A 19,741-nucleotide genomic window follows, 5' to 3' on the forward strand; every position below is an offset into this window, starting at 1 on the left:
TGATTCATGTTGTTGATCTATGTGTTAAATTTGAATTTACAATTGGGCAGCAGCACAAGAAGCTGCAGCAGCAACAATTGTAAATTCATTGTTCACTCTTTTATTATTGTTGCTATTCATATGATCGCTTGCATGTAAAGTCAACTACACCAAAATTTAAACACCAATTTTACATTGGCTTCTGGCATTGGTACTTGATACCAAAAATTAAAAAAATAACGAAAAAACTCAAATAGAAAAAAAATACAATTCCATACAGACCAAAGACATAATGCTCGTAGCTGATGGTGAGTTAGGAAAAAAAACAACAGAAATTGGAAACAAAAACCTTAAATCCAAGTGCGAACATTGGATGGGTCGGAGGTTTCATGTAGAAAAAATAAAATAGACAAAAAAATTAAAAGAAAAAAGGATTTTCCAAGCTGATTAACGATTACAAATAATTTTTAAATTTTTGGTTACTTTGATTTTTTTTTTTTTTTGTCATTCTTGGGATGTTGTTACCACAGCAATTGCTATTGTTGGATTAGGTGAGTGATGAGGCGCAGGCGCATGGAGATGAACGATGTGTGGCTATCAATGTTTGTTAAGATTGTGTGACTTTAAGCCTTATTTTATGTTGTTATTTCTTTTTTGCTTTTGATCAGTTTCGATGAGTAACAACACCGCCTTTAATATCACTACTTTTTTGCTGTTGCAGTTTTCAAAATTTACGTTTTTTCCAAAATCCAGTGGTAAGAAATCATCGTATATCCATCCATCTATGGCGTGTTTTTTTGAAGTTTTGTTTGATTGAGTCAAATAAACCGACAGTTAAGTTAGATTTTTAAATATTTTTTGAGGTTTTTTTCTTCTTTCTTGTCGTCGTTGTTGCTAGTTGATTTTTATTTGCTTAAATTTGCCATTGGGCAAATTGCTATCAACTTTCAACACGAATTACCCGAATAATGTTTTGTGAACAAGAAGAGAAACACAAATCTTTAACAAAATGAAAATTTATTAATCAAATTACATGAAATATAAACACATACATACTTACATGCAAATATTTCGTATAATTTGCATAAGCGCATTTCAAGAGAGAGAGAGAGAAGAGTGATATGGATGATGGTGTTTTAAAGTTTAAAGAAAACATTTCCTTGTTTATTCCCCAAAATCAAAGTTTAAACCGTTAAGGGGTTTATATATTTAAATTTACAAACGGAATATGTGGAAAGCAAAGAAAGGATGAAGAGCAAGAATGGAAGTAAGGGAAGGAAAGGAAGGAAAGGAAGGAAAGGAAGGAAAGGAAGGAAAGGAAGGAAAGGAAGGAAAGGAAGGAAAGGAAGGAAAGGAAGGAAAGCGAAGTAAAGGAAATACTGTTTACTCTGTGATCTAAAGGACCCACTTCCCAAAGGGTTAAACGCAACAATTTCATAATATTTAACAATTTTAGACACCGAAACAAAAAAAAACAACTTACTAAAAATAGCTATAATAGTAAAAAATTATATTTAAATACTTATAAATTTGTTATTCGGGGTATTTTGAAATCTCATCTATGACTATAAACTACTACTTACTGGCAACAACCAAAAAAAAGCGCAACAAACGCCTTAAAACACACGCCACCATTAAGTCTATAATAAAGGAACAAAACGCGTAAACACGATGATTTAACGTTATCGAATCGATCAGTGAATGGTCTTTTAATAATGATCATTTAAATGCCATAAACAAATTTTCACTTTACTTAAATACTACCATAGACTTCCATTATTTTGTATGTATTTCTCTATGTATGTGTATTTTTATTAACTAACAATTTTTATAAAAAAAATATTTATTAAAGTTAATTTTTTATTTCTTTTCTATTTAACTATTTCGAACAAAAAAAAAATTATCGTTTTTTTTCTTTAAAATTTATTTTCTATAAAACCGCAAATGATGTGACATTAACAATAAATCACAATTATCAATTTTACAACATCAACTTTGATTATTTAAAGATCTTTGTTGTTTAATTTTTTTTCTACGATTTTCTTAATGTAAATATGATGGCAACGAATGGAGCAACTGTTGTTACAGCAGCAGCACCACCAGCACTAAGCACCTTCAATCATTCATTCATTGCCAGCCATAACCCACTTCCATTTTAATGCTTCACTTATGAGTTTGACAAACCATGACCACAATTATAATAAAATGAAAAAAAATCAAATTCATCTAAAATGATTTTGTGCTAAACACTATAATTAATTGTCATTAATGTGTGACTGACTGGATCTCTATACTGTTGTTTTTTTTCTGATTTTTTTTATTTTATTGTTATTGTTGTTAAATGTTCTTTTGTTTAAACAATTAAATGCAGTCAAAGTGACAGCAAAGTTATACGAGTAATTACAGAAATTTAAATCTTGTTGTTTTATTTTCGTTTCGTTTAAAATTGTATATTTATTGAGATGGGAAAGATGTCAGAAATGATTTAAAGATTGAGTTGTAGTTTATATTTACAGTTGAGAGATTTCTAGATAAACTTATAAAATTTAGATTGAATTGATAGAGTAATAAAAAATTTAGATCAGTCTATAATATTTAAATTAGTCTCAACTCTGAATTATAGATCAATCTATAGACTTTACTATAGATTAGTACAAATATCTGTCTACAACATTGACTATCCTTGGCTACAGACCATCTGTAGTTTTGGTTATAGATCAGTTTATAGTCTTGACTGTAGATCATTTTATAGTCTGACCATAGACTTTAATTGTATCTACTATAGATTATTCTATAATTTTGAAGATATTTCAATCTATAACAGTCTTGACCATAGATCAGTCTACAGTCTGGTCCATAGATCGGTTTATAGTCAATACAACAGATCCACCTATAGTCAAGACAATAGATCCGTCTATAGTCATGATCATAGATCCATCTATAGTCAAGACTATAGATCCGTCTATAGTTAAGACTATAGATACGTCTATAGTCAGGACTATAGATCAGTCTATAGTCAAGACTATAGATCCGTCTATAGTCAAGACTATAGATCCGTCTATAGTCAAGACTATAGATCCGTCTATAGTCAAGACTATAGATCCGTCTATAGTCAAGACTATAGATCCGTCTATAGTCAAGATTATAGATCCGTCTATAGTCAAGGCTATAGATCCATCTATAGTCAAGACTATAGACCCGTATATAGTCAAGATTATGGATCCGTCAAGACTATAGATTCGTCTATAGTCAAGACTATAGATCCGTCTATGGTCAAGACTATAGATCCGTCTATAGTCAAGACTATAGATCCGTCTGTAGTAAAGACTATATATTCGTCTGTAGTCTAGGCTATAGATCAGTCTATAGTCAAGACTATAGATCCGTCTACAGTCAAGACTATATATCAATCTATAGTCTTTACTATATTTTATTCTTTCTTTAATCATCTTGATTAAAGATGACTCTAAACGTCTATAGTCTTGACCATAGATCAGTCTGGAGTCATGCCTATAGATCAGTCTATACTCTTGACAACAGATAGATCATTCAATAGTCTTTACTACAGATCAGTCAATAGTCTTGGCTACAGAGTAGTCTATCGTCTTAAGAAAAGATAAGTGCACAGATAGGACGATAGATCAGTTTATATTCTTGCCTATTGATCATTCTATAATTTTATATACAAATCAGTCTATAGCCCTGACTACATCAGTAGAAAAAACCTTCTTAAATAAAGTTTACTGGACAATTTTCAACTTTTTTCATGAAAACCAAAAAAATCCTTAACTCCCGCTTAAAATTTACATATCATCAATTTATTAACACAACATATTAAAAAAAAGTTTATAAAAAATACCAATAAAACTAATCGCATTTCTTACAATTGTCTAGTTGTACATTGCGTGAGTTGTTAAAATTTCAATGACCAAAAAAGATAAAAAGAAAAACCTTAAACAACGCAAAGACAAAACCGAAATATCGCTCAGAAAATTATGCATCAACACGATTTAACATTAAAATGAAATTGTTTTTTTTTTTAAACTCTGTTAAACGTTTTCTATAAAACTAAACGAGCAAAGATTTTTTAGGTTTTTTTTTTAAATGCTCTACACGAAACAAACTAAACTGTAAAGAAAATTTAAGACAAGAAATAATTTAGAAATAGTCATACAATAAAATCCTTATGATAGAAAATCGCCTACTCCTACGATTCAACGTATAGGAAAAAAATTAGACCCCAAAACATGAACTAGAAGAAGGTATTAATTCCATTAGTTTACAACAATACGATAATAAGAGTTCATATGAGCATAAAAGCTGTGTAGTTAAACATGATTATTGTTTTTTGATATTGTTGTTTTGTTGCTGCCACATAGGGGGAATTAAAAGTATGAAATGTTCAGGTTTTTAGTTTTCAATTGTTAAACGATTATTAAACATGCAATCTTCAATCCAGTATAATTTCAATTAGAGATATCTTTCAACGAAATTATTGCTTTTATGTTGAATTTAAAAAAAAATAACAACTCATTCCTTTACATCCCTGTCTTTAGCCATTTAAAACCTAATATTTGCTGCACTAAACACAACAACAATAAAAACTGTGATTTAAAGACCCCAACAACTAAAACAGCAACAACTAACAACAAAAAAAATCAGTACCAACAGATGGACTTCGACAGACTCCAGCCACCACAGCGACCAAAACACAAAGTACATGAAATTAAACTAGCAACAAAAAACAATAACAAAAAATAGTTACACAGATAAAAAGTACAAATCGAAAGAGAAAAAAACTACCAGGAGTACATAGGTCAGACTATAAAGAAGCCGTTAATGTTGTTTGTTATTGTTGTTGTGTCTTTTTTTGCGATACGAATTCATGTAAGCGATTGTTGTTGCTGTTGCGGCTGCTGTTGTTTTGACTGTTGAGGCTTATTTGTTGGATTATTTGTTTAGACAATGATACATGTACGTGAGATCTGTTTGGAGCGCGTGAATTTATGCAATAGCCCATGCTGATGGGTTCACAATTGTATTGTCGGTCTGTCGGGATAGCCAACTCCCGACCGCCTAGCTAAGAGTGCACAGTGGTGAAACTATTATGTTTTCAAATATAAATTTAATTTAGGATCAATTGATTCATTTCTTTGATTCTTTACGTGGCATCTATAAAGGGACGTGTTGACGATGAAGACTGCTGAGAGTTATGAATCTAAATCTAATTTTAATCCTTGTTCAATTTCCTCTCTAAATAATCTAGAGATAATAAAACACTAAAAACTTCTACTCTCGATAGACTAGAACTAACTTGAACTTCACTAAACTAGAATTAACTTAAACTGAACTAGAACTGAACTAGAACTGAACCAGAACTGAACTAAAACTGAACTGGAACTGAACTAAAACTGAACTTAAGCTGAACTAAAACTGAACTTAAGCTGAACTAAAACTGAACTAGAACTGAACTAGAACTGAACTAGAACTGAACTAGAACTGAACTAGAACTGAACTAGAACTGAACTAGAACTGAACTAGAACTGAACTAGAACTGAACTAGAACTGAACTGAACTAGAACTGAACTATAACTGAACTAGAACTGAACTATAACTGAACTAGAACTGAACTAGAACTAATCTAGAACTGAACTAGAACTGAACCCGTGATCTCTTCTTTCTTTTTGTTAGATTCTATGCCACTGTACAGGATAAGTAGTTTATATTTCTACCAATATACAACGCAACAACAACGACAACAATAGCAACATTTTACCAATGACGATTGAATTTCTTTAATGTGTTAAGTTACACCATTTCTATTCAATAACAAGGTAGTTAATTGTTTCCTAAGGAGATATTTTAAAGTTTCTTGTTAAAGATTTCTATATTAATCTCGCAACTAAAAGTCGAATCTAAAAAGATTTTATAAGTAGATAGAAATATACAAATTTTAATGCTAGTTCTATACTGCAAATATTGAGTTAAGAAAGTTGGTTTCTTCTGCAATTCATACACCTAATCATGGATCTTATAATTAAGAATTTTTACAAATATCATTTTAGCAACAGTGCTCTTCATTTAGTTAGTCTCCCTCATCATTTGTTGGATTTCTATTATAGATGTTGTTTTTGTTATTATTGTTTATTGTTGTCTCTAAATACATGCAAAAGTATACACACGGGCCAGTTGAAGAGGTTCAACAATGTTACAATAAGGTAGCGCCAAACAAAGTGCACTTTATGTATATTCGTATGTATTTTTACCTAAAACACGATCAAAGTGCGATATATGAGCAGCAGTAGTCATAGTAGTAAAGTCTCTCCTTCCAATAATCCCAAAAGACTTCTGTGGTAGATTCCGCAGTGAATGAGCATGATGACGACAATGATGATGGTTTTAAAGGTACTCGTATCATTTGGGAACTTACATACAGAGGAGGGTTTTTCTAGTATTAAATTTAAAGGCTGGTATTTGTTTCTTTTGCGAAAATATAAAATAAAGAAAAAAGCAACACACATTAAGTTCTGACCTTTTGTTTGACTTTCGTTTAAAGCCCCAAAATGTAATGATTCGTATGGTAGTTTTATTTATTTTTTTTTGCTTTTGTTACTAGGAAGTTCATTTATTTGGCTTTGGTTATTTTGACTGAAAGACTGTCTGGCTTTTTGGTTGGTTTGTTGGTGGTGGTAATTCTTTTGCCGATTTGTTAAATTAATATTTATCCAACAACAAATACAACAACAGTAATGTTGAATGAATTTTCGCCTAATCTGACATTTACAATCATGCAAAATTAATAGTTTTGCGTGATCGCTCCTTAGATGGCGTTGCCTCATTTCTCCTTTACTCCTTCGGCGGCTTCCACTACTCCAACTACTTCTGGCTCTTCTTGCTTAAATCTTATAATATCTGCGACTACTTCAAGCTAGTGCTTATAAAAATTCAATTCAATCCAATATTGTTTGATATTATTGCTATGAGATACATTTGTTTGTTAATGTTGCTGTTGTTGTTGGTGCTGTTATTGTACATCTGTATGTGGATATTTTGATGTTTATTGAATTTATGGTTTTATCAAAAATTTACAAATTGTATTCATTTATTGTGTTAATATGACAGTTATGCTATTTGCTGCATCAAGGTATGAATACTTAAGAAGAGATTGGACTTCCTTTGGTTTCTACGAATTGTGTTCGTTTTTTATTTAGGTTTCTAATGAAAATTATAATAACTTCACATAAACATGTTTTTTCAGAAAATTTCTATCACAAATTTATTTCTCCGAGAATGTCTTTGCGTCAGCTAAATGTCAGATCAACATAAACTGTCCTCATTCTCAAGTTAGAATCTACTGATCTTTATACAAACGAACATGAACAAGAGCAGAACTAGAGCTGAACTAGAACTGAACTAGAACTAGAACTAGAACTGAACTAGAACTGAACTAGAACTGAACTAGAACTGAACTAGAACTGAACTAGAACTGAACTAGAACTGAACTAGAACTGAACTAGAAGTGAACTAGAACTGACCTAGATCTGAACTAGAACTGAACTAGAATTGAATTAGAACTGAACTAGAACTGAACTAGAACTGAACTAGAACTGAACTAGAACTGAACTAGAACTGAATTAGAACTGAGCTAGAACCGAACTATAACCGAACTAGAACCGAACTAGAACTGAACTAAAATGGAACAAAAAGGAGCTTAACTAGAACATAAAATATCTTTCGTTGTGGATTACAAGAAAATATTAAATTTAAACTTTTTTTCTTTTTAAATATTTGCTAATAAATTTTTCTCTTCTATTTTCTAGGTCCGTGATTTGGTTGAAAAATGTACTTGCCCCTCACAATTTCCCATGGTTCGTGTATCCGAAGGCAAATATCGTATTGGTGATACCAAAGTTTTAATATTCGTTCGTGTAAGTAAACATTTCAATTATTAAATCTCAAAATTTATTGTTAAACTTTAATAAATACATCATAAACATAACAGCGAAATCATTTAATTTCATTTTTTAAAATAAATTACACAAGACTGTTAAAGTATTTGCCGTTTTTAAGCTTTTATAAATAAATAAATATAAAAATTTTCAATTGTCAATTATTATTTTAATAAACAGCTAAATGGAGGAGAAAAACAACAAATAAAAACTTAATATTTTTCCATATAATTTTAGGTAAACAACTCACGCAATTATAATTTAATCCTCCAAAAATCAATTGTCATTTTGTGACAAAAAAATATTGATGTAATTTTGCATACAAACACAATTTTATCGATCTTTTTTTATCCCATTCAGCCGTCAGTAGTCGGCCGTTTGTTCATATGTGTCACTCAATCTGTCTGCTTGTGTTTGTCTTACAAAATGAAGCATAAATTTTAAGATTTTATTAACACGTTACACAATTTATTCGTACTTTATTATCCGAGGGAAGTTTCTGATTTGGTCATATTATTTTTATTGATTTTAATAATGAAGTTATTTATAAAGATATAGAGAAGACATTGATGATTTTGCGTTGTCACGAACAATAATCATTAAAATATTTGTAAGATTATCAGGTAACATACAATGATAATTGCAACAGAAATGTATTTGAGTAGATTTAGTAAGAGAAAATTGAGGTTATTAATATATTATACAGATATAAGCTTTTTTATTCTTTTAAAGTTAAGATTATTTACGTTTAAAATAAAGCTTTAGAACTCAAGCATTATGAGAAAAATGTTCAGAATAGAACTCTTTAAACGATTTACCACAGAAAAAAACGTTATAAAGTAAACTAAAGAGAGTTGTTTCTAATCTCTTAGGGTTTCCGATTTATAGCATATTTCTAAAAAAAAGCTTAAATGAAGCTTTCTGTTTTAACTGAAAATCGAGCTTTCTTCAAAAATCGAACTATATTTAAGTATTAAGAACTAGAACTGAACTAGAAATGAACTAGAACTGAACTAGAAATGACTAGAACTGAACTAGAATTGAACTAGAATTGAACTAGAACTGAACTAGAACTAGAACTGAACTAGAACTGAACTAGAACTGAACTAGAACTGAACTAGAACTGAACTAGAACTGAACTAGAACTGAACTAGAACTAAACTAGAACTGAACTAGAACTGAACTAGAACTGAACTAGAATTGAACTAGAATTGAACTAGAACTGAACTAGAGCTGAACTAGAACTGAACTAGAACTAAACTAGAACTGAACTAGAACTAAACTAGAACTGAACTAGAACTGAACTAGGACTGAACTAGAACTGATCTAAAACAGAACTAGAACTGAACTATAAGTTAACTTAGACTTGATTTTGACAATTTGTGTACTTTCTTATATTGAAATAAAAAAAATCATATAGAAATGTAAACTTATTATAGCTTATTTACTTATGTATTTATAAGCTTCTCTATAATTCAAAGCTCTAAAAATTTCAAACTATTTTATACAAATTTTGAAACTGAAAGTTCATATGTCTAGTCGATTGCATACTTTACTGCCCCTTTCAATTTTAATTTTCCCATCTGTCAATTCATTTCAAAATTCTCAGTTCGACAAAAAAAAAATCAATTACTAACATGCAACACAAGACACACGTGTTAGAAGCTTTTTAATCCACCCAAACTAACATCTTATTTTTGTATTACAAGAAAAAAATTTAATTAATTTGCCCCACATCATTCAACCCCGATGTTTTGCCACAATAAATGTTTACATGATTTATGAAGAAATAATTACTTCCACATACATGAAAATCTAAGATAAATAATAATATAATCCATTCATCTAACAACCAGTCATCCATTTAAATACACTAAACATTATTTTAATAAACAGTCTATAAAACTCTACTATAAACACATTGAAAATAGTATTCAACCTCATCTCTTATATCTCCTTTGGGTGATCATTCAATTTTTATTAAAATTAATTTGTATAAACAATTTATTAAAAACAAATTTTTCATTTTTCCTTTTTTTGTTTTCTTTCTACAACTCATTGCAGATTTTACGTTCACACGTCATGGTGCGTGTTGGCGGTGGCTGGGATACACTCTCTCACTATTTGGATAAACATGATCCTTGTCGTTGCAAGGCCCAACATCGTTCTTCGGTGGCTGCACGTTTAATACCGCGAGCCAATCAACAAACAAATGGTATCGAACTACACAAGGCACAGGTGATATTTGAAAGGTAAGTTTTTTTTTTTTTTTTTTGAAGCTATGATGATGCAGCGCTATCATGCAACACATACTGTCGTATACAGCATGTAACCGACAACACTTTAAGTACATACGTAAAAGCATACTTACATGAAGGCAAAACATACAATCTTTAGATAAATAATAATAACGAAACTAGAAATGAAAACCAGGAAGGGGAAATGTAAGGGACACTTTCGTTAGATTCTCATAGTTATGGGAGCATAGATTTTAAATTCGTAAAGAATTCAATACCTTACCTTTGAAAGCTTTAAAGCTATTTTACAGCTTTTTATTACTCTTTTTAAAAAAAGTTTTTGAAGCGAAATTAAAATAGAAATAGTTTAGGTTTAAAAATTAACAAACTAAGCTTTCTAAAATAAATCAATAAATATGAAAGCTTTTTGAAACACCTAAATGTACAAAGCTCTTTTTTATATAATAATGAAAGATTTATCAGGGCATTTAGCATAGCCTTCTTTGAAACTTGTAAGAGCTATTTCAAAAGATTGTTTTTGCAACGTATTATTGCCAACTTTTCTTAAAGCTTTTCTAAAAATTTGACTTTAAGCTATTTAATATATAAAAGCTTTCATTAAGCTTTTTTAGGGAATTTCAATAAAACATATTTACAAATGTTCATAAAATATATTATTGAAAAATGTTGATAATCGTTTAAAAGCTTTTCGGAAACTTTTAATATATTAGTTTTTAGTACAGCCCTCATTGACAATCTCTCTTAAAGATTTCCTTTAAATTTAATTTTAAACAATTTAATAATACTGAATAGAAGTTTTTCGAATAGTTTAAAATAAATGAAAAGCTTTTATGAAGATTTTTGAAGCAAATTTCATTAAAACATTTTGAAACATTTTTATAAATTAGTCTGGTAGACCGGAAGTGGTGGGTTCGATTCCCACCTGAGGCACTGGTAATGGAACACACACAATAGAGGCCTTCGTGTGTGCTTCGGATCTTCGGATTTGATGTATATACATCCTCCTTTCAAATTAACTAACTATAAATTATATTCTTAAAGATTGTTGATAATCGTTTAAAATCTTTTTGGAATCTTTTAAAGAATGGCTTTTTCATACAGCTTTCATAATTTTGTTTTTTTCGAAATGCTAAACGAAAAGTTTTATATATAAATAATAAATAAAGCTCCTGCCTTAAAATTAAAAAATAAACTTTCTAAAAAGCTTTTATAAATGATTTTTAAATAGCTTTCATTTAAGTTTTTATTGAAGATTTGTAAAAGCTTTTATTTAAACATTGTTAAAGTTTTCAAAAAAAAAAATACTTTCATTTGAGCTTTTGTAAAATTTTTATAAAAAACGTTCATCAACGATTATTCTTAATTCCTTAATTGCCCATATAGACCATAATCGGTTATAAATCTATACTTATGAACTTTTAAAAAGCATTCATAAAATTTTTAAAATATTTTTTGGAAGCTTTTCTTCAGCTGTTTTTGCATAACTCTGACTTAAGCTTTTTTAAAAACTTTTTAAAAAACAACTTCAAAAAGCTTTCATTAAAGCTTATGTAAAACCTTATCAAAAATCTTTATTATAAAGCTTTTGTTAGAATATTTTTTCTTCTGCCTTAAAATATTTACATTTCCATGCCAAGTAAACTATAGAATGTTGCTCCTACCAGCATTAAGTTGCCAACATTTAGCAACATATGTAAAAATCATTGTTGCATACACACACACATTAACCGACAACTTTGTGCTGGCATCCTTATAGCAATGATTACGCGAAAGAGTATGTTAAATTTTCTAGTAGTTAAATGAATATGACAAATGGGTTGGTTAAATCGGCACCATCATATAATGAACAATATTATTTATCAACAACAGCAACAACGACAACTTGCAACAACCTCATCATCTTCATCAACAATAGTATTGTTTGGTGCTGCGTTGCTGCTGCTACAGCAAACGTTAAATATCATGATTTAAATTAAAAAGTGATTAATTTTATTACAATCTATATGTATAAATTTTCTTTACTGCTGTGATCTACGATCTTTTTTTGTTGTTGTAAAAGTCAGTCGGAACTTTTCATTTAATAAAATTATAAGGGGAGTGGTCGTCGATTGAGTTGTGTCTATGGAATATTAATAGAAAATAAATTTTGTTTTTTTTACAGAAAATAGACGACAGTTACGAGAGTAAATAAATAAACTAAAGTGTTTAGTTTGTTTCTTAAAGCTTTAATTAAATTATGTTGACAAATTAGTATTTTTTAATTTATAAAGTTTTTATCATGCTTGCATGATAGAAAAAACAAAGCAATATAATATAGTGGCACAGTGGCGAGCAGGATTTTAAAGGACTTAAACTGGTCCCAACAAAAGCATTTATATTGTGGAAGCTTTAAAACAAAGAAAAGCTAAGTTTTTAGAATTGTATACTTTACAGTCCCACTGTTAATTGTAAATTAAATTTGTAATTTAATCTTGATTGTATAAGCTCGACAAAAATAACAAAAGCCAGATGCAAATTTAAATTTGACAGGCTGTAATTAGTTGTAAGGTGACAAGACGTCAACCTGTATGGCGTTGTCACTGTCTCCGTTGATAAAATGTAATGTAAATTTTAATTTTTATTTTTTTTTAATCATTTTTGTTTTAAACGTTGTAACGCTTTATAGCTAAACGTAAAGGCCTGTCAATGTTAAAATGCTTGAAATATGGGAAAAACATGCAAAATATCTATAAACTCAAATGACATTTTAACGGATATATTTCAATAAATTTAAACACCATTAAGTTATAGAGAAAAATTTATTAGATTTTTATTCCCTAACAAATGCTAAAAGCATAAAAATGTTGTAGCTTTACATAACTTGACATTTTGTAGAATTTTTTTTTCGCAAGGGGTTACTATGCCAGCTAGTAAAGCTTGTGTTATTAGGCTGTGTGGCAGTGAAATGTAACTAATGCGATTTGCCGAGCAGACTGACACAAAGGAAAACCACATTTTTACACTTGAATTAATCAATGGCAATTAAAATTTAATAAAATTTCCTCTTATTCCAGATCACCTCCCACTACACGCAAAACGATTTCAAACATCAATTCAAACACTACCAACGCAAATACCTCATTAGCTACGGCTACACAACACTCTTCGTCTACCACATCACTACTATCGCCCGGGTATGGAGGTCTTAATAAAAATCGCAGTCCTAGTCCTACAACCGCACAACGTCGTTACAATAACAATCATCAATCGGATCACAATTTAAATATGGATAAATTACATCCAACACCCAACTCTTTGACTTCGCCCAATTTGGCTAGACGTTCAATGTCACCTAGTCCTAGACGTTTAATTGATATGCGTAAGAAACAATCATCTTTGGAATCTTATGGAAATAGTGGTCCCAAGTCTTTGCCCATAACGGCTGAAATAGTTAATGGTGTTGGCGGTGATTATGGTGATCATGGTCAGAATACGGATGCAAGTGGAAATAATAAATTTGAGAATATCAGTGATAATGGCAGTGAAATTAGTGATGAGGGTTATCGCAGTTTGGGTGTTATACAATCGAATGCTCAGAAGCGCGAATCCCTACACAGTCAGGCTTCAACCGATGACGCTGAAAATAATGGTGAGTTTGAAAAGTCGCAAACAAAAACTTTGTAAAAGAGCTTTCTTAAGAAGAAAGTTCTGAAAAGCTTTTTGTAATAAAAAAGCTTTTTTCAAAAAATATATTTTTTTATAATTTTTTGCTAAAATGCTCCCCCTAAAAGCTTTTCAACGAAAGCTATTTTTTATTTTATTCAAAAGTCTTAAAGCTTTTGCTTTTGAAATAGTAAAAAAGCCATACAAAATAGCAATATAAAAAGTAGTTCCTCTACTGTTTTCACTTCCCTTTCCTTCATTATAACTCCATGTACCGAAAGCTTTCATTAAACTAAGATCAACGAATCAAATAAAGCTCTTAAAGTGAACAAAAACATTAATAAAAAAGATCACAATCTTAAATAGCTTTTTTCCTCTACATTTGTTTACACTCCTTCCTACTCTTATGCTTTCAAAGCTTTCAAAAGCTTTACTTTAAAAATACATTTTGATCAACAAAGTTTTCTAATTTCTTCTAACATTTCCCCCGTCCCACTCTTTTTTTCACAGCGCGTCATGATCAAACATCAAGTGATTCTCAACTTTCGCCCAGTGACGAAACAACAACAACAACCACATCACAAAAAACACCCGAAAATATGGAAAATATTTATACACAAAACGATGACATGCTAATGACACACATTGATGACATTGGGCCACAATCATTGCCAGCTGTTTTAAATGTGGCTGCAATAGCCGCCAACTCTTTGCAACAACAGCAACAGCAACAGCAGCATCAGCAACAACAACAGCAAATAACAAATAATAAATTTGAACAATCAGGTGTTTTTATAACTGACGATGATATAACCGTCGATATTGCCACAAATACTGGCTTAAGGAAAACAGGATTTTCCAATAAAATATTTGGCCTTAACGAAGATGATGAAGGAGCTGATGTAACCGACGCTAAATTAGAAACAAATAAAAAAACACAAAAACTAACAAAAATGTCAACAGCAGCAAACAACACAGCATTATCCAATAACAATAAAAGTAAAATACCATTTTCACCCATGACCACACCACAAAGAAGACGTAGCATTGACAATAGTACTTGCCGTACCGGAAGTTTACAGGATTTGCACTCACGCACTGGTCTGCCAGTGTTTAGTCGTGCTAAGCCAGTTTATAGATCGGTAAGAAAACCACCTACATCTATAGGTGTAATCACAGACACCAGAAAGAGCAAATCACCAGCACCCTCAGTGAGCTCTCAAACGCCCGTAGCTCGTGATGTTACAAATACCTGGAGTGGTAGATCTGTTATGAATGGTGGACGCAAACGTCCTACCTTGTCAAGTGATACCTTTACTCCCCAAACAAATGGAGCAGCAGCTTCACCCTTTGAACGCAATTCTAAAACTAGATCTTCGCATATTCTCTATGATAGCAATGGACGACGCATTAAAGGCTGTACTGCATCCTTAACTACATCACCTACAAAAAATCATGCCAATTCACCCTTGGCCCAACAACTTTTAGAAGCGGCCAGCAGTGCTAAGAATGATGCCCAAATATTAGAGAAAATGAAAACTTTACTTTTGCAATATTCCACAACCAACAATAAGGTACAAACAACCTCTACACCACGTTCACAAAACGCCAAGAAACCCGATTATGAGGATTTCACTACCGCTTGGGTGCACAGTAATGGTAATTTAGAACGTTCCAGTAGTTGTTCACCACCCACTAAGTCATTGTCGAAACGTAGTTCGGCGGCCAGTTCATGTGGCAGCACTAATTCACGTGATATGTCTGTGGTCGTGTCACCACGTCGTGAACGTGGCATGTCTAAGATTCCAGCGCCTGTGCGCCAACATACTGAACTTTACTAACAAAGAATGTCACCACAGATCCGCCGCATAGTTGGATGTGAAAGATCTAGACCTAGAAAACCTTAGCATTTAAGAAGACAATTGTCGTCATCTTCATCAAATTTGAAATATTAAGAAAAGGATCTAAGTTAAGTCGAAAAAGTTGAGGAAGTTTTGATACATACTATAGGAAAACATTAAAGGATTTAGAAATAACAATATAGAATGACTTAAACAGATTAGTAGATCAATGATGAAATCAATTATTAGTTATACCGTGTGATTTAGTAAATTTATGAAATAGGTAAAAGAAAATTGAGCTGGATTTTGTCAGGAATTTAAGATCATAAAAGTCTTTATATTGTGAATGCTAAAATAATACATGGTTCAGACTATGGATAATGATAAAGACGGGCCTACAAACTAAGACTAGTTTATGGTTCAGACTATAATAGACAAGCCTTATCTATACTTCAGAATGTACGACTGTTGATTATTTAGAATATAGACTGGTTCAGGCTATATACTAACCTATTATTCAGACTACGGGATATAGACTTATCTTTGGTTTTGACTAAAGACTTACTACCTATATATAGGTTATATACTAGTATATGATTCAGACTATAAACTAGTTTAAGATTCAGATTATGGACTAATCCATGGTTCATAATATAGTGTTATCTATGATTCATATAATCTGTTTGTATATGGTTCAGAATATAGACTAACCTATGGTTCAGGCTACAGCTTATGATTTAGAATATTGACTGGTCTATTGTTCAGACTATAGACTATTTTATTATTTAGATTATGGACTAGTTCATGGTTCAAAATATAGTCAATCTATGATTGAGATTATACGTTTGTCTCTGGTTCAGAATATAGACTATTCTATGGCCCAGACTATAGACTAATCTATAGTTTAATCTATGAATCAGACTATGATTCATAATACACGCTTGTGTATGGTTCAGAATATAGACTAACCTATGGTTCAGGCTATAGCTTATGATTTAGACTATTGGTTGGTCTATGGTTCAAGCTATGACTAGTTTATCGTTCAGACTATAGATAAGTTTATTATTCAGATTATGGACTAGTCAATGGTTCGAACTATAGTCAATCTATGATTCAGATTATACGCTTGTCTATGGTTTAGAATATAGACTATTCCATGGTTCAATCTATGAATCAGACTAATGACTGGTCTACGGTTCAATCTATAGACTTACTTGTTTATGATTCAGACAATAGACTAGTACAATCAATGGTTCAACATATGGTTCAGACAATGAACTTATTAATGGTTTACCGTTCAGACTATAAACTAATTTTCATTCTATTCAAAAAGCCTGTGAGAAAATTTTCACTTCTTAAATCTCAAAATTTTGATTTTCTATAACTGACAAAATCCAGCTTGATTAAAACTCAACTCGAATAAAGTTGTAGAGAAAAGATTGATAAAACCAGATAAAACAAAAATACCTAGAGAGACTGCCATAGTAATTTTTATAAAAACAAAATAATAGCAACAAGTATGATAATCTAAAGGAAATTATTTCTAAAAAAAAACAAAAACATTTTTAAAAAATCGCTACTCCCTAAATATCCTTTTTTAACCTATAACCCTTAGCATTTACACTTAAAAAATTAGATGTTTATACTAAATAAAAATGAGAAAAAATAAAAGCAAAACCTTACACTTAGCCACAAAAAATCAGGAAAACATTATGAAAAAATTAAAAATATATAAAAAAATTCATTAAAACAATTGCCTATGAAAAAAAAAACACCATTTATTCTTAGATTTTAATAAAAAAATTTCATACTTGGATTTTAAACATAATAATAATGATCAAATTTATATGAAAGTAAATAGTTTTCTAGAAATTTTTAACAACAACAAGAAAAAAACAATCCCTTTAATGTTTTAAGAAAGTTTAAGAAAAGTATGTAGTAGTTTTAATGAAAGATAAAAAAGGTATTTTTGCACGAAAATTAAAATTAATATATATATAAAACAAAATTAGTTAAGAATTGGTAAAATACTAAAATATTAAAATTAAATTAAACCAAGCAGTTTTAAATAAAAGCCACAGAGGGCCACACTGTTTTTTTTTTTTTGTTAGGAATGCAACTCTGTTTTAAAACCAGTGTGGCCTTTGTAGCGCCTTTAAATACAGGGTAGTATTTTTATGTTCGATAAGAGTTTCATTTTCTTTTTCTAAGTATATTTCTAATATAATTTTTATATTTAAATTTAAAATTATTTTTTACAAAATGCTGCCTAGAGAAGATTGGTTTAAAAATGAATAGGAAAAAAACTTTAAAACAAAAAGGCTTTAAAATAACATGTTTTTTATGAAAGGATTTATTGTTTATATCTTTGTATATGGGTTCAAGCTTAAAACACAAAAAATTAGTTAGTTGATTTAGAGTTACAAACGATTTTTTTTTTTTTAATATTATTTTTTTTTCAATATAAAACTAGTTAGGGTTGTGAGTAAGTAAAGGAAACAAAAGAAGTTGCAGTAAGAAGATCCTTTTAGTTACTATAATAAAAAACAATTTACATCACTTCTATAGTTAAATAAAAATGAATAATTAAAACGAAATTCGCAAGAATTATATAAAGACACTTATTTTTTAAGCACTTGTCTCAAGACATTTCTTTTTTATACATTTATTTTTTTTTAATTTAATTTTTAAGTTTTTTTATTTTTAAGGTGATACATATATAACTAAACAAAAATTTATAGATTAATAAATAATTTTTAGGTCTGTTCTGGGGTCTGTTAAAAAAAATACTTTCTTGGACTATCACCTGAACTAGTGTTTGGTTAAGAATATGACAACATTTCAGACTAGAGGCGAAAAATATCATGAACTAGTAGATTTTTCAAATTGATCTTTGATTCAGATTATGGACTTGTGTATGATTTCGATTACTCTATGGTTCAGACCATAGGTAAGTGTATGCTTCTGATTATACACTAATCTGTGGTTTAAACTACAGACTATTCTAGCTTTAGATAAGTCTATGTTTCTGACTATAGACTTATCTAATGTTTGCACCATAGACTTGTCTATGGACTATAGATTAGTCTGTGGCGCAGATAGACTTGTCAATGTTTTAGACTTTGGACTAATCTATGCTTCGGGCTATAGACTAGTCTATCGAGCAGACTATAGACTAGTCTATGGTATAGACTATAGACTAGTCTGTGGTACAGACTGTGGACTTTTCTATAGATCAGACTATAGACTAATCTATTGTATAGACTAAGAACTTATCTATAAATCAGACTACAGAATAGTCTATAGTGGAGTCTATATACAAGTCTATGGTACAGACTATAGACTTATCTTTAGATCAGATTATACACTAGTCTATGGTGCAGACTATAGACTAAACTATGTTTCAGACTAGGCTAGTCTATGGGTCAGATTATCTACTCAGAATATAAACAATATAATTCGGGCTTAAGACTAGTCTTTGGGGCAGACTATAGGTCTTTCTACAGACTATGGACTTTTGTACCTATAGCTCAGACTTTACACTAGACTAATCTATTGTCCACATTAGAGACTTGGCTATGGTTCGGACTATAGGCTAGTCGATGGAGTAGACTATAGACCAGTCTATAGACCTAACTATAGATCAGACTATATACAAGTCTATAGTGTAGATTAAAGACTAGTTAATTGTACAGACTATGGACTTACCTATAGATCAGACAAAAGACTTGTCCCTAGTGCAGACTATAGACTAGTTTATGGTCCAGACCATAATCCAATACTTAGTTAAGATTATTGATTATGGTTCTGTAGCCATTTTTATAGATTCCAAAACAGACCTGATAATTTGGTGCTTAATTTAACAATAACTTTATGAACTTTTTCTAAATGAAATTTTATGATTTTCTGAATTCATTTATCAAGAAAAAAACTAATATAATCAAAAAGATAACTTAACAAAAATAAATATATACTCAATCTTATACAACTACTATAAATCCCTATAACCTCTCTTTTTCCACTATATACTCCTCATATACTCAAATTTATATAAAAAAATGAAAAACAATTT

At 30.3% G+C, this 19,741-nt stretch overlaps 1 protein-coding gene across 1 annotated transcript in view; it reads left to right on the forward strand.

The window, feature by feature from the left end:
* LOC111688381 (GAS2-like protein pickled eggs) overlaps positions 1-17,361 on the forward strand; it is an 88,191-nt gene extending 70,830 nt beyond the window's left edge. Inside the window, exons 5-8 of the mRNA XM_046946765.1 lie at positions 7,800-7,907; positions 9,993-10,180; positions 13,240-13,814; positions 14,339-17,361. Coding sequence (XP_046802721.1) covers positions 7,800-7,907; positions 9,993-10,180; positions 13,240-13,814; positions 14,339-15,669 — 2,202 coding nt within the window. The 3' untranslated portion in view covers positions 15,670-17,361. The remainder of the gene's footprint in view (positions 1-7,799; positions 7,908-9,992; positions 10,181-13,239; positions 13,815-14,338) is intronic.
* The last annotated feature ends 2,380 nt before the right edge of the window (positions 17,362-19,741 follow it).

The sequence above is a fragment of the Lucilia cuprina genome, chromosome 3 (genome assembly GCF_022045245.1).
Source record: "Lucilia cuprina isolate Lc7/37 chromosome 3, ASM2204524v1, whole genome shotgun sequence".
NCBI lineage: Eukaryota > Metazoa > Arthropoda > Insecta > Diptera > Calliphoridae > Lucilia > Lucilia cuprina.